At 37.8% G+C, this 16448-nt stretch overlaps 2 protein-coding genes across 3 annotated transcripts; both read left to right on the top strand.

The window, feature by feature from the left end:
- The first annotated feature begins 580 nt into the window (after nucleotides 1-580).
- LOC103432170 (uncharacterized) lies at nucleotides 581-2218 on the top strand. Its single transcript, XM_017331260.3, has 4 exons — nucleotides 581-776; nucleotides 997-1035; nucleotides 1113-1181; nucleotides 1525-2218. The coding sequence occupies exons 1-4, from the start codon at nucleotides 617-619 to the stop codon at nucleotides 2010-2012; spliced, it is 756 nt and encodes a 251-aa protein (XP_017186749.3). The 5' UTR covers nucleotides 581-616; the 3' UTR covers nucleotides 2013-2218.
- A 2482-nt stretch (nucleotides 2219-4700) lies between these two features.
- On the top strand, nucleotides 4701-15767 carry LOC103432176 (C2 domain-containing protein At1g53590-like). 2 transcript variants are annotated; one of them, XM_017331506.3, is made up of 13 exons: nucleotides 4705-4839; nucleotides 5049-5274; nucleotides 11267-11341; nucleotides 11532-11675; nucleotides 12284-12379; nucleotides 12483-12614; nucleotides 12846-12998; nucleotides 13107-13148; nucleotides 13292-13340; nucleotides 13717-13809; nucleotides 13897-14080; nucleotides 14262-14385; nucleotides 14550-15767. In XM_017331506.3, exons 2-13 carry the CDS (start codon nucleotides 5149-5151, stop codon nucleotides 15297-15299), a joined length of 1968 nt encoding a protein of 655 aa, XP_017186995.3. In that variant the 5' UTR covers nucleotides 4705-4839; nucleotides 5049-5148; the 3' UTR covers nucleotides 15300-15767. The 2 variants fall into 2 exon arrangements, with proteins under 2 accessions (XP_017186996.3, XP_017186995.3); XM_017331507.3 differs by lacking the exon at nucleotides 5049-5274 and having other exon boundaries at nucleotides 4701-4839.
- Nucleotides 15768-16448: the final 681 nt, after the last annotated feature.

A 16448-nucleotide genomic window follows, 5' to 3' on the forward strand; every position in this document is an offset into this window, starting at 1 on the left:
AACAATTTTTCCTCTTGCTGATCGATTTCCCACATCATCCTTGAAGAAGAAGACTTTGTAAGAAGGAAGCAAAAATTATGAATAATAATACAGATTTTGATTTTGGTGAAGAAGGAAACAAAAACTATGAATAATGATAGAGATCTTGAGAAAATTCGTGTGAGATTTATGAGGATGGATGGTGGATTATATGGAGGATTTATAAAGGATTATGTTGTAGATAATGCCACGTAACATGCCGTCATTCGTTAAAAATCTGATTGAAATCTATCTTCAAAGATTGTAAATAGATTGTGACACGTGGCGTGACGTGATTGGTTAAAAATCTTATCAGAAATCTATCCTCAACGATTCTGAAAAAGTAACGATACGTGACACGACGACATTAGATAAAAATCTTATCGAAATCCATCACCAATAATTATCTTTTCGGATAATGATACGTGACGTAACGAGAAAAATTAAAAATCTTATCCCAAGTTACAAATAAAATTATTTTATATTATTTTATAAATAAAAAAATACTAATATTTTTTTGTATATTATCAGGGTTATTTACTGTAGCAACGGTGGAGTTGCTCTAAAACCGATCCCCGTCTCTCTCTCTAACGAAGCCATGAACGACCGCCGTCTCAAAACCGGATCAGACTCCGAGAAGAAGGCCAATTCTTCCCTAAAAGTGGGAAGCAGCTCAGAGTACGAGTCTCGCAAGAAAAAAAATCTAAAAGGGGGGATAAAAAATCCAAAAGGGGGGTTCCAAATCCATTATATTACGGGTATGATTTTGCTTTTTGTTTTTAGGGTTTGTGAATTAGGCTGCGTTTCGGATTTGCAGCTTAATGAATTAGGCTGCGTTTGCCATCTGCATATATTTACATGTTTTGAGTTTGAGATTTGCTGTTTTAGGTTACTGTGCTTGAATTTAATTGATTTTATTCCTAATTTTTTTAATTGATTTTATTCCTAACTTTTTAATTGATTTTACTGTTGCATCAGAGGAGGAGAAACAAGCCGTGATTGCAGAGTACTACGCATGTGAGCTCCTCAATGCGCCTCTGATTCATCCAACTGTACTTGTAAATTTATCCGACATTTTATCTTGTAATTTTCAGGGGAAGCGCAAGAGCAAGAGCGATTCCCTCACTTAAAAGAAGGAAGGCAACTTGTGTTGGTGGTGCCTGGTAATTATTTTATTTTTTAAATTGGATCAATTCGGTTTGAGTTTTGAGTATAAACTTGGTTTAGTTTTAGCGTGGTTCTATAAGACAGTCTTACTTACATGGGCTCACATCTACGTATCTAGGGTTTAGGGCGGGGGAATTCTTATTTATTGTGTACATTGATGTAAGGGAGTATCAATTTCAACTTTCTGTCCTAACAAATTAACGTATATTCAAATGTAACTGAACATGACCAACCAACCGGTAGTAACTAGTGAGTGCATGATTTGAATGAGATTGAGGATGCCAAGTAATTAAGGGCCTTTAGTTAAATGTGTGTGTGTGTATTTTTGCAAACAAACAGATGAGGAGAATATAGACAAGCCTGTTTTAGACTCTGTGACTGATCAGCTCAATACTACCCCGACTTGTGAGGAGAAAAGTCGTTGCACGGGCAATCACAAACAAACAGATGATGAGGAGAAGAAGGGGCCTCTATGTCGAATTTGCCGTGATGGTCACCACGGGCTTGAGTACTGCCCGTGGCGTGAACGTGTCCCGATGGATGCAACTGAAGTTGGCAAGGGCTTTGAAATATCTTGTCATTTTTGTGGTAGTTTGGATAACAAGTGCAAGCATAATTGGAGCCATGCTGTCGAGGTTTTCTGTCGTATTTGTAATGTGGAAGGAGACCACTCGGAGCTTGAGTGCCCAAAGCTACCAGAGATAGCCAAAGAGGAGGCAAGAGTGGAAGCCAAAAAAGCAAAGAAGAAAGCAGCCAAAGCCAGGGCAAGGGCCAGAGCCAAAGCTCTTAAAGACGGACAGTTGGGTTCCTCCACCATCACTTGTTGATAGCATGCTGTTGTGGAAAGAAGGAATGGAGACGACCGAGTGCTGCAATCCAAATGTCTAGTCTAAGGATGCCAATGCCATTCAACATGGTATTGGCATGTCAACGCCTCAATTTTCTTCTTCCTTTTGCATGTTAAAAGAATAATTATTTATTTCTCATCACGTTGCACTTTGAAATTGAAAAATACGTCGCTTAACTACCTAAATCTCACATATAAATTGGACTATGAGTTTTAGGACGATTTTAAGTTTTAAAAGCAAAGTGAGGCTCGAGTTTTGTTTCAAGAAGCAAATCTATACTGTTATTAAAGAGAATACTCTTTGTGGTCCAAAGATAGTGAAATGGCCCAAACGAATAGATGCGAAATCGAGCATAAAGAGCGATTTTCTGTGGAAACAAGTTTTGACTTTGTCGGTTCCTAACAAAATCAAGCATTTTGTGTGGAGATGTCTAGAGTTTATCAGGTGCAACTTTAATCTCTCCCAAAAGAAAGTAACTCATTCTCCTTGATGTGGAAGTTGTAAGGAGAAAGCGGAGACTAGTCTTCATTCGTTGCGGGGCTGTGGGGAATTGGCAGAGTTCTGGATGAATTTTATTTGGTGGGATGTGTGTCGGGTTTGGAAAGTTCATTCGTTCAAACAAGTTTGGGGAGCTATGGTGCTGGTCTTGAAAATGGATGAATCACGAACACAACAACAAGCAAAGATCTTCCGTTCTCTCTACACGTCTTTTGCACTCCTATATGGCGTCGTATTTTTATCGAATTAGTGGTTCTCATCGTTGGAGATTATTGTTTCCTAAATTTCTCTACAATACTCTAGAGGAAAACGTAAACATTTATGTTCGAATTGATAAATAAAATCCTTCTATCGTTTCGAAAACAAAAAGAAAATCCCTCTAGGGAAAGTTTGCATCATGAGACTTTACGGAAAAAAGGGCATCCAATAGACTCGTTTACAAAGCTCATAACTTTTTAGTTAAAAAGTTATGAGAAGGGAAAGTTCGGCAAAACCACACAATGGACCAGCCTAATTTGGTATCGAATTCGCCATCCACGAGATTCGAACCTAAGACCTCTCACTTCCAAGTAAAGAAGAATACCAGTACTGAGTGTCTCCACAAATTGCTTTTGTTATACCTAAATGGCTAAATCCTTTATACTATATTTAAAAAACAAATAAGTCAAGATTACAAACTGGGTGAATTTATAAGAAAATTAGAGGCCAATAAAAGAAAGTATCCATAAACATGTTCTAATGAACTGACCGCAATAAAGAAAATCATAGCTTAAGATGATCAAGAAACTAGCGGCAAAGTCATGGACTGCCTGCCCCAAGGTGGTTAGGACTTTCTTCATTCTACTGCGTTGAGATCAATTTTTTTTTTTTATCTCTTCTTTGTACATATTAATGTAAAATGCTAATTGTAATAAACATAAATTGACGACAAAAATATTACAATGCCCAATTTTCTAAAATCATGCAGGTAGGTATAAACGGAGAATGGCTTCTCCTGACACTCTTTGGTGCAATTTCTTTGCCGTCAATACGCCCCGCAGTTTGTACTTGAATTTTTTTCCTTATATAACTTCATACGTGTTTTATTTTCTTCGAAAAATATGAAGTTTGGATTTTTTTTTTTCATTTAATCTAGTTGTAATTAATAAAAAAAAGATTATTAGTGTGGAGATTATACATGGTAAATGAAGTGAGAAGTGCCATGATTAATGCCGATAACATGAAAGGGAGCTGGCGCATCGGTATTACACTGACCAATGTGATTGCTACGACAATTTAACCCTTTTTTTTTTAAGATTTTTCAGTGCCTGGATTTTTTTGCATATAATTCAATATCCTAAAGCAATGAGTTAATAGAGACCGACAAATTCAATTTGAGTGGTTCGAATTTTCTACTTCTTAGGCTCCGGACAATGAAATCCGAAGAGGACATCTGTCCTAGTTGGACCACAACACTAATTAATATTGGACATTTTGAAAACTACCGCGCATAAATATTGAATAAACTTATAATGCCTCTTCAACTTACCTCTTTAGATGATATGAGCAAATATATTTAAACAAATAAGAAAGTACTAGTACTGGGCAGAATGGGTGAATAATTGTGGTTTGCCACCACTTATCCCTTTTTTTGTAAAAAAGAAAGTACTAGTACTACTAACTACTAACTACTAAGTGGCAAATTACAAACTCCATTTTAACAGCAAATTAATTTAAACTGGAAAATTACCCCTATGAATGACAACCACATAAAAATGCAAAACAAGTAGAATTTTTTCGATGCGATCGATCGGAATACAGGTGGTACACCACATTTCATTACGTAAGTGGAGATAAATTTTATTTTCTAAGCATTCCTCAACTTGTATAATGATATGTGGTAATCACTCTATTTTTCGACACACTTTAAAGTCTCTTATAGTACAAGTAAGTTAATAACTACTAATTAAACTAAGAAATACAATAATAATGATTATATTCCTAAATCAAACTAGGGTTCACGCCAACAAAATTTACCTTAACCCTAAAGTATCAATTAATACATTCACACGCGTACTTGACTTGTCCAATACACGTGGCGCCAAAAGACCAGTTTAAAAGTGGCAACTTCTCAAAACCGCGAAATTTTGGCATCATTTCTCTCTGGTCGTAGTCTTTGTCTTGGCCCGTTACCCTTCTTTCCCTCCCTCTCCCTCTCCCTCCCTCTATCCATCTATCTGCATTTCTCCCCGCCGGTTACTTTAACGGCGGAGCTTACGATACCGTTTCAGGAGTGTCCAAATATATACACAATGAATCCTCTTTAACGGTTTTTCTCTCTCTCTCTTGCTGTTCCAATTTGTGTTCTAAAATATAACTCATAATTCAATTTCCTTTTCTGGGTTTTGTTTCATTCATGCCTTTTGATGATTTCTTGAGTTCAAGTTTCAATCTTGGGATTTCCCCTTTTCCAAATTCTCTGATATTTTGACTCTGAATGTTATGATTTTATTTTCTTTAATTTTCTTGTGGGTAAAGTGTGAATTAGAAAACCCAGAAAAATTACAAAAGAGAAGGTGAGAGAAAGTTGCAAAGTTGGTGCCTTCTTTTTGGGATTGGAAAAGAAGAAGAAGGAGAAATGGATATAACAGAGATGTCAATAATACACCATGTGGGGATTGTGCTATGTGGCCTGTGGTTGCTTTCCCACTACAATTGCTGCTACCCAGTTGCCTACTTTCTTTCTCTCGTTTATCTTTACCTGGTAAGAATTTTACTAATTGTTTTCATTCATCTTTCTTCATTACATAGATATATATATATGTATTTATTTATATATGTATTTATATATATTAGAATCATGCACATTGTAGTTGGCTATGTTGAATTGTGGCCAAGTGGCCAAGTGGACAACAAAACAAAACAACTTTTGGCTAATAAACAAACCAAAATAAAAAAAAAGGTGAAAGACATCATGATGAGGAGGCATCATGATTATGTTTGTTGAAAAGAAAAGTTGATGGTCATGATGATGTTTTTGAATTTTTTATTGGATGATGATGATGTCTCTTTGGCTTTTTCTTAAAGAAAAAAATAAGGGTTCGGTTGGTGCAATAAGAGAAAAAAAAAGGCTCATTTTGTTTTAGAGAAGAGTGAGTAGAGAGCTGCAGAGAAAAGGAGTGCATCAGAAAAATAGAAAGGGTGCAGCAACCCTTCGTTGAAGAGAAGAAGAAAGTGCTCTTCTTTTTGTTAGCAATCATCCATCATAATTGTTGTTGTAATAGCTTTGAGCTATATGTATAGAGAAGAAATTATACATTATATTTCTTTCTCTATTTGTTTCTGTGGTGTGTGAGAGCTATTGTGTGTATTGGGTTATTTGGGTTGTGAGATTGCCAACACTTTGTAAACTCCCATTTGGTTGATAGTGGATTATTGGGTGAGCTCCTACTGCTCCGAGAACGTACTCCAGTTACACTGACTGTTGAGGAACCTCGTTAAAATCTTGGTGTTCTTTTATATTTTGTTCTTGCATTTTCATTTGATAAATTTCCTGTGGGTTAGCTTGAGTTGGTTCCAACGGTTTTGGTGCTATCTTAGCACAACAATTGGTATCAGAGCACTGGTTGCTCTTGGGTACTGTCTAGTTGCCAAAGATGTCAGACGGCCAAGATGAGAATCCTTTTGGAAGCAGCTCTGGGTTTGCAAGAACTACGGTGCAAAATGCAAAGTTCGAAATGGAAAAGTTTGATGGCACAAACAACTTCGGGATGTGGCAATGTGAGGTCAAAGATGTGTTGGCTCAACAAGATCTACTTGCCGCTTTGGGAGAGAAGCCGGAAGTTATGTCGAAGCCGGAATGGGAGAAATTAAATTTGTGGGCTTGCTCTTCAATTCGGTTGTGCCTTGCAAAAACTCAGAAGTATTTTGTGATGCGGGAGACATTAGCAAGTGTGTTGTGGCAAAAATTGGAAGACAAGTATATGACAAAGAGTGCAGAGAACCGGCTACACTTGAAGAAAAAGCTTTACCGCTTCCAATACAAAGAAGGTACAAAAATGATTAGACACCTTGATGCTTTTAATAAGTTGATTGCCGACTTGTTAAATTTAGATGAGGATATTAAGGATGAAGATAAGGCCTTAATATTGTTGAATTCCTTGCCGGACTCTTATGAGCATTTTGTTACCACTATTATGCATGGTAAAGAAACTGTGAAATTTGAAGATGTGTCAAATGCCTTGATGAATTATGAAATGAGGCATAGAGATAAAAATCATGATGGTACCTCTGAAGCTTTATTTGTTAGAGGTAGATCATCGGAGAGAAGATCATCTTCTAGCAGAAAAAAATCACAGTCTCGACCTAGAGGAAACTCTAAAGGTAGAAAACCTTTGGAAAGGGATGAATGTGCCTTTTGTCATAATAAGGGCCATTGGAAGAAAGATTGTCCTAAATTGAAGACCAAAGGCAAAGAAAGTTCTGAAGCTAATGTTGCTGAGGTTGAAACAGATTTTTCTGATTTTGCTTTAACCACTTCCTCATCATTTGATTGAGCTACTAAGTGGGTGTTGGATACGGGTTGTACTCATCATATGACTCCTCACAAGGATTGGTTTTCAAGCTTGAAAGAGTTTGATGGTGGCGTTGTGTTCATGGGAGATGACAATCCTTGCACAACAAAAGGGATTGGTACAGTTCGTTTGAAGTTACATGATGGCATGATTAAAGAGTTGACAGGTGTTCGGTATGTACCGAATTTGAAGAAAAATCTTATTTCTTTGGGTACTTTGGAATCCAAGGGTTTCAGGTTTCATTCAGATGGACAGACATTGAAAGTTACTTATGGTGCACTTGTTGTGATGAAAGCTCCTAGATGTGGCCATTTGTATTTATTGCAGGGAAGCACTGTGACAGGTGAAGCATCTGTAGTCTCTAAAAATATGGGCACATCTGATTCAGATACTACTAGATTGTGGCATATGAGATTAGGCCATGCCGGTGAGAAAGCTCTACAAGGGCTTGTGAAACAAGGTCTTCTAAAAGGTGCCATGACTTGTAAGCTTGATTTCTGTGAGCATTGTGTCTTGGGGAAGCAAACTAGAGTGAAGTTTGGTACTGCTGTACATCAGACGAAGGGCATTCTTGATTATGTGCATTCGGATGTTTGGGGTCCTACAAAGACTCCCTCTTTGAGTGGTAGACATTGGTTCGTGACCTTTGTTGATGATTATTCAAGAAGGTCTTGGGTCTACACTATGAAGCACAAGAGTGAGGTGTTAAGTATTTTCTTGGGTTGGAAGAAAATGGTTGAGAACTAGACTGGGAGAAAGATTAAGATTTTGAGATCGGATAATGGTGGTGAATACACATCCGATCCTTTCTTTAAAGTTTGCAAAGAGGAAGGAATTGTGAGACATTTCAGTGTTCGGGGAACTCCACAACAAAATGGAGTTGCAAAAAGATTGAATCGAACCTTGCTTGAGAAGGTTAGATGTATGTTGTCTCAGTCGGGTTTAAGCAAGTCATTTTGGGCAGAAGCAGTTAATTATGCATGTCACATCATCAACCGGTTACCCTCAGCTGCTATTCAGGGTAAGACACCAATGGAGGTATGGACTGGAAAATCTTCTTCTGATTATGACTATATCCGTATTTTTGGTTCACCTGCTTATTTTCATGTAACTGAAAATAAACTTGATCCTAGAGCCAAAAAGGCTATCTTTCTTGGTTTTAGTAGTGGTGTCAAAGGTTACAGGTTGTGGTGTCCAGAGATGAAGAAACTGGTAATTAGTAGAGATGTGACATTTGACGAAGAAAGTATGTACAAAGTCTCTGAGAAGAATGTGAAAGATGTCCAACAGGTGGAGCTTGAGAAAGTTGCCTCTGGTACTTCAAATCCTATTTCCGCTGATGTCGAAGCCACTACAAGTGAAGAAGTGGAAGACCATGAGGATGTTGAAGAAGTTGAACTTGAAGATTCTATTCAAGTTGAAGAGCAAGTTTCACCTCAAGAGTCTATTGCCAAAAACAGAGGAAAGAGACAAATTACCAAGCCAGCTTGGTATAGTGACTATGTTTCTTTTGCTCTTCCTATTATCACTGATGATATTCCATCTAATTTCGAGGAAGCCATTGAGAGTGAGGAGAAGAAGAGGTGGTGCAATGCCATGGGTGATGAGATGAATTCTCTCTTGAAGAACAAGACTTGGGAGTTAGCTAAATTGCCTAAGGGCAAGAAAGCTATCGGTTGCAAATGGGTGTATGCCAAGAAGGAAGATGCTGATGAGAAAAGCAATGTGAGATTTAAAGCAAGATTAGTTGCTAAAGGGTATGCACAAAAGGAGGGCATTGACTACAATGAAATATTTTCTCCAGTTGTGAAGCACTCCTCAATTCGTATTATGTTAGCTCTTGTTGCATAATATGATCTTGAGCTTGTGCAACTTGATGTGAAGACGGCTTTCCTACATGGTGATTTGAATGAAGAGATTTATATGTGTCAACCGGATGGGTATATAGTGAAAGGGAAGGAAAATTTGTTTTGCAAATTGAAGAAATCACTTTATGGCTTGAAGCAATCTCCAAGGCAATGGTATTTGAGGTTTGATAAATTTATGAGAGGCCAAAATTATTCTAGAAGTCAATATGATCATTGTGTGTACTTCAAGAAGTTGCAAGATGGGTCTTTCATTTATTTGTTGATATATGTTGATGATATGTTGATTGCCTCAAAAAATGTTGAAGAGATTGAAAAATTGAAGAAGCAAATGAAGAATGAGTTTGAGATGAAGGATCTTGGTGAAGCGAAGAAGATCCTTGGCATGGAGATCACTAGAGATAGAGAGAAGGGTTTGGTCAGTTTGAATCAAAGACAATACCTTGAGAAGTTGATTCGGAAGTTTGGAGTTCATGATTCAACCAAACCGGTTAGTACCCCTTTGGCTCCTCATTTTAAATTGAGTTCTCTACAATGTCCTAAAAATGATAAAGAGAAGCTGCAAATGAAAAATATACCATATGCAAATTTGGTTGGTAGTTTGATGTATGCAATGGTATGCTCTAGACCGGATATTGCTCATGCAGTTGGCATGGTGAGTCGATATATGCATAATTCAGGTAAAGAGCATTGGCAAGCAGCTAAGTGGATATTGAGGTATCTCCATGGTACTCGAGATGTTGGTTTATGCTTTGAGAGAGATGACTCTGGTATTGGTCATTTTGCAGTTGGTTATGTTGATTCAGATTATGCAGGTGATCTGGATGGAAGGAAGTCTACTACAGGCTATGTGTTTACTATGGCTAAAGGGCCAGTTTGTTGGAGGTCCATTTTGCAGTCGTCTGTTGCCTTGTCTACTACAGAGGCTGAATATATGGCAGTTGCTGAAGCTATAAAGGAGGCCATTTGGATACATGGGCTGATTAGAGATTTGGGGGTTGATCAGAAGCAGGTGGAGGTATATTGTGATAGTCAGAGTGCCATTTATTTGGCTAAGTATCAGGTTCATCATGCGAGGACCAAGCACATAGATGTGCGTTATCACTTTGTTCGTGAAATTGTTGGTGAAGGGGAAATCATTCTCCAGAAGATTCCAACTAAAGACAACCCCGCTGATATGTTGACTAAGGTTGTTGGTGTAGCCAAGTTTGTTCACTGTTTGAACTTGGCTCACATTATGCCTATATAAAGAAGGCGTTGAGCAGTAGGAGTTTTGGAGAATTTGGCTCGGTATGAGTTGTTCTCTTGCTAGTGTTTGGGAGTGATGTTGTGTGTTAATTGTGTTGGTTGGCTTATCATGGCGTTTTTCGGAACTTGGCCAAGGTGGAGATTGTTGAATTGTGGCCAAGTGGCCAAGTGGACAACAAAACAAAACAACTTTCGGCTAATAAACAAACCAAAATAAAAAAAAAGGTGAAAGACATCATGATGAGGAGGCATCATGATTATGTTTGTTGAAAAGAAAAGTTGATGGTCATGATGATGTTTTTGAATTTTTTATTGGATGATGATGATGTCTCTTTGGCCTTTTCTTAAAGAAAAGAATAAGGGTTCGGTTGGTGCAATAAGAGAAAAAAAAGGGCTCATTTTGTTTTAGAGAAGAGTGAGTAGAGAGCTGCAGAGAAAAGGAGTGCATCAGAAAAATAGAAAGGGTGCAGCAACCCTTCGTTGAAGAGAAGAAGAAAGTGCTCTTCTTTTTGTTAGCAATCATCCATCATAATTGTTGTTGTAATAGCTTTGAGCTATATGTATAGAGAAGAAATTATACATTATATTTCTTTCTCTATTTGTTTCTGTGGTGTGTGAGAGCTATTGTGTGTATTGGGTTATTTGGGTTGTGAGATTGCCAACACTTTGTAAACTCCCATTTGGTTGATAGTGGATTATTGGGTGAGCTCCTACTGCTCCGAAGACGTACTCCAGTTACACTGACTGTTGAGGAACCTCGTTAAAATCTTGGTGTTCTTTTATATTTTGTTTTTGCATTTTCATTTGATAAATTTCCTGTGGTTAGCTTGAGTTGGTTCCAACGGTTTTGGTGCTATCCTAGCACAACAGGCTAGATTTTCCAGCTAAAAGTATGTGGAATTTTGCTTGTTGGTGCTAACATTAGGGTCATTTACCTTTGATTCGTTTTACCAATGATGTGAAATGAATATTCCTTTTGGAAGGAAACATGATCTGTTATTTGAATAGGCAAACTGGTATGTGCTAAAAGGGATGTACTTAATTTGAACCTTTCTTGTACTTCTGAAAGGTTCATGAACGGTACCTTATGAGACTGCGGAAGAAATTACAGTTCGAGGAAAGACAACAGGCTCATCAGAGACGGGTAATTTTCATTTTCCATTCTGCATTTCCAATTGTGGTAATTGCTTTATTAGTTAAAATTATGTGTTCAACATGAAAGATGAAAAAAGAGAAACAAAATCCATCCCGATAATTGTTTTTGGTACATGTTGTCAAAATTTAAATCTTTGTTTCGGATGACACATGAACATTTCTTTTTTTCAATACTTCAGGTGCTCTCTGAATCTGAGACAGTGCGGTGGTTGAACCACACAATTGAAAAGATATGGCCTATATGTATGGAACAGATTGCTTCACAGCAGATCCTCCTTCCCATCATACCTTGGTTTTTGGAGAAGTACAAGCCATGGACAGCCGTAAGACTATAACTTCTGGTCTATTAAAATCAAATACGATGACTGCGATCGTGCTGTTGATTTGGATTGATCACTTGGTCCTAATTGCTCTGTTTTAAGACTCTTGGATTTCTTTTTGTAGTTCGATTTCTAATTGAATAATCTTCAAAGTACTTCTAGTCGTAACTACTTTTTGTTTTGTTTGTCGGCATTTGTTATCATATAGTTGTTCTGATTGAACGAGATTGTTGAGTGATTGACAACTCTCAAAGGATGTAATTCTTTGTTGGATCTTAACTTAGTTTTAGAGAGTGTATTTTCATTTATTAATGCTATCTAAGTGGCAACAACTGCTTATGTTGCATCCGCATCTTATATGAGCATTCAAATATTTTAGTACAACAACGACTAGTTCTGATATTGTTCTTCATTTTCTGATTGAACGGCATTGTGAATTAATCCTGAATCATAATGTGAATTATTTGATGTCCCATATTTCAATGTCTTTGTAGGTATAATTTTGGTGAAACATGTCTTTTTGTCTGAATACGATAGTGTCACCTTGTTATTTGGTGGTTAAATACATTTTTTTTTTTTAGTTATTAACAATGATCTGAATATGTCTGCAGAAGGAAGCGGTAGTTCAGCACCTTTACTTGGGAAGAAATGCACCTATACTCACAGAGATGAGAGTGGTTCGCCAGTCTGCTGATGATGACCACCTGGTATTGTTTACTTTCTCTCTCTGGAATTTTCAGTGAACAGTTTTCATGCATTCTTCGTCAATGTAGGTCCCGAATCCAGATACTAAATATTAACTTGATGCAGGTTCTGGAGTTGGGATTGAATTTTCTTACGGCTGATGATATGATCGCAATACTTGCTGTGAAGTTAAGAAAAAGACTAGGTTTTGGGATGTGGGCAAAGTTGCATATTACAGGCATGCATGTTGAAGGGAAGGTGACATCCGAAATTTACAATTGTGATTTTTCCGCCTTATGTTGCGCTGTACTTTATGTTATTTATGCTAGATGCTCTTGTTCTATGTTACCTTGTTGAGTTGGTTCAGCCAGTGTAACGTAAGAGTATCTGTAAGATTTTTCATACCTTATTTATATGGAAAATAGGATGTCCATAACGGCATGTACAAACCACTGTTACATTCTGATCAAGCTGTATTTTTCCCTGAAGGTCTTGATTGGAGTGAAGTTTCTTCGCAGGTGGCCATTCCTTGGCCGCGTGCGGTTGTGCTTCGTTCAGCCTCCATATTTTCAGATGACTGTTAAGCCTATTTTCACTCATGGACTTGACGTTACAGTACTCCCTGGGATTGCTGGATGGCTGGTAACTTTTATCATATTGGAGCAGAATAAATTCTTAATTCTCTCCATTTCTAGCTCTCCGTCTCTGTAATTTTCTCTCTGACTCGCTCTTTGTTATTTTGTCTGCCAGGAGAAGCTTCTTTCAATTGCGTTTGAGCAGACACTAGTTGAGGTATGGATTTCGGACTTTTACACTCCGACTGTCCTATGAAATTCTTTGATATCCAATGGACTCCTCTGTAAACTGCCTTTACATCTTGCCCCAATTTGAATGAAAATTAGAACAATAAATCTAATTATAACTTATCTTTGCAGCCTAATATGCTGGTTGTTGACATGGAAAAATTCGTTTCCCCAAAGCAAGGTAATTTTTATACACACACACTCACACACGTGTGCAAACAGAAATGTATGTATTTTGATATAAACCTTATATAAATCTTTCCGCACATTCGGTTTTCATGAAATGAAAAGCGTTTAACTTTTATTATTTTGGCGTAGTAGATTTCTCACTCTAGAGTAATTAGTCTTTCATGCTTGAAGATATTGTTGCTTTTGAAATATAATTTCGTATGAGCTTCTGTTAAGGAGAAGCTGTAAACAGTGTCGTGAATGCTTCGTTCTGCAGTAGCATTGTCATGAATGCTCGGTCTCTGTGTGTGTCTCTCTCTCACACACAGAGACTCAAAATGTATTTTCGAAATGTTTTGATCAATAATCGATGCTTATTTGATTGACAGAAAGCTGGTTCTCTGTGAACGAGAAGGAGGCTCTTGCTCATGTCAAAGTAGAAGTTATTGAAGCATCTGATGTGAAAGCAGCCGATTTAAATGGTCAGTCTCTCTTTGCTAGTACATTGGTTTCTAACTTTCCACAGCATGTTTAAATTTTATATTTAACGAATAGAGCCTTTCTTTCAGGATTTTCTGACCCTTATGCTAAGGGTCAATTGGGCCTTTACCGGTTTAGGACTAAGATACAAAAGAAAACACTGTCCCCAAAATGGCATGAGGAGTTCAAGATCCCCATTCTTACATGGGATGCACCTAATGTGCTGGCTATTGAAGTTTGTGACAAGGACCGATTCGTCGATGATGCTCTTGGGTTTGCTTCTGAACTTTTTAGTGTAACATGTTTCCTTCTGTGCCTAGATTTATTCAAATTCGTTAACATAAGTACGCTTTCAGCTTATTTCGAGTGTTGTTTATCACCTTTTATTCCTATCAAATTGTTCCATAAGTGCTGTCTTACATGCAGGACTAACTTACTCTTATTCTATATCCAGCGACTGCTCGATTAACATTAATGATCTTAGAGACAGCCAGAGACATGACATGTGGGTGCCGCTTCAGAATATTAAAACCGGGAGGCTGCATCTTGCCGTAACTGTCATTGAAGACAATGTGAAGGTACCTTTTTACTTCATCTCAACCATGTTCTATTGATCAGGCTTACGAGTTGAAAATAAAGAGATTAGAGACTCGTGGTTTTAGTTGCTGCATAGGTGCAATACTTACCACATATGCTTGAGCCTCCTATTCAAGAATTTAACTTGAGCCTCCTACATATGCAGGGACCTGAGCAGTCAGAGGTTCAGGAAACGGTAACTTTGGAAGATAGAAGAAATTCATTTGCCAGCGACGCTAATGAAAGTTCCTTCTCGTCTATATCATCCGAGAAGTCTAACAGGGTAGCAGATAACTTTGAGCCGATTGATGTTGAAGGGCAAAAAGAGACTGGTATATGGGTTCATCACCCAGGAAGTGAAGTTTCACAAACTTGGGAAAGTAGACAAGGAAGGAGCCGACTACTTGACAACGAGATTCTAAATGATACTGGTAGCCGTAGTTCAGCTACATATGGATCCCAAAATAATGACGACAGTGGCATGGATAAAGATCCTGAGGAGAAACGGCACATGAAAGGAGTTCGCAAGGGACTAAATAAGTTCTGTGCGAAGTTCCACAGGAATTCCAAGAAGGACCTGGGTACAAGCAGCTTTAAAGAGACTGCTCGTTCTGAAAGTATTAATCTTAGAGGAGTTCATGACAATGAGAGTGGGGTGAAATTTATTGTGGAAGACGACCTTTCTGAGCCTCTTTCTTCTAAGGTTCCGAAAGGACAGGATTTCACTCCTGCAGGAGGGACTGGTTCAGATACCCAGGCAAAGGGCAAGTTGAGAGAGACGAAAAGTTTCTTCAAGCGTAATCAAAAATCTGACAGAAAAGATTTTGCAAAGTCTCAAAGTGATTCTTTGGTAGTGAACGGAAGAGAAATTTTAGAAAATCTCATCTCTTCTGATGATGATCCTCTGCCCAAATAGTTGATATGTTAGCAGTTATGGTTGCAAGTGACACTGCAGTGGATGCTGAAGGTCCAATAATGAAGGCTGGGTTGAAATCATTCTGATAGTACCAATACCTCGTGGCTCCGGAAGTAGGGTTCTTTAGGATTCTTGCCACATTCTAATCCTTATTTAGCTCTCTCATGGCAGACTGGCTAACTTTGCAGTCGACAAGGTTGTGTCACAGCCGTGAGGGGTTCTCTTTTGTATTCGTAGGTACGCTATGTGAGTTGATTCGGTTGCCAATGCTTCATTGGAAATCAAGGTGAAAAGAGGACATGACACAATAGCAGGTAGCATTGGGGGTGTATTATAGAACTGTTTGCACTTAAAATATACCCATTTTTACTTATTTGGGCAATTTGGGTAAAATATGGCATTTGGAGGATTAATATGCAAGAAAGCTAATTTGGAAAGATATTTAGATGCAAGTGGAGGGGTTTGACACTATAATATTGTTCTTCCAATTTGTTTTGGTGGTGGAGATTTGTCAAGCTTTGTTTAATCAAGATACATGCATCCTTGCAAATGGGTTGGAAGGCAACTTACGGATGTAGATGCAAAGAATATGTGAAAGAAGCCAACTTACTTCTTTTAAATGTTAGTTTATTACAAGTGGGAAAACATGTGCTAAAAACATATGGTGGATATGCAAGTTCCCCTTTTAATATTGTTTCTACATGCAAGTTGGCAAAATGCAATGCAAGCTACCCAAGTAAGGAAATGCAAGCTGCCCAAGCTTCATTCGGGCAAGTACAAAGATCTCAACAAAGGGGCTCTTCTAGACCTCTATATAAAGAAGTAGATGGAGAAGGATTACAGACACTCAATCAAACAAACAAAAGCACAAATTCTGCTCAAATCAGATTTGCCAAAAGCCTTCTTTTATCTAAGTTTATTAGCTCTGCTACTCACTTGTAGTATCGATCTCATTTGTAGTTTTTATGTACTCATTTCCAGTCATATAAATTACAAGCAATCTGCAATATTAGCCACTTTCCCTTGTCATTTATATTTCCAAGCAACCTTGTCATTTACATATTGTTCTATCTCTCCATATAAGTAAAGTCCTTATTTTTAAGGCAAAGAAAGAACCTTGATTTGAGCAACTCCCACTCAAATGGCACA

Source organism: Malus domestica, chromosome 03, assembly GCF_042453785.1.
Source record: "Malus domestica chromosome 03, GDT2T_hap1".
In the NCBI taxonomy this organism is placed as follows: Eukaryota; Viridiplantae; Streptophyta; class Magnoliopsida; order Rosales; family Rosaceae; genus Malus; species Malus domestica.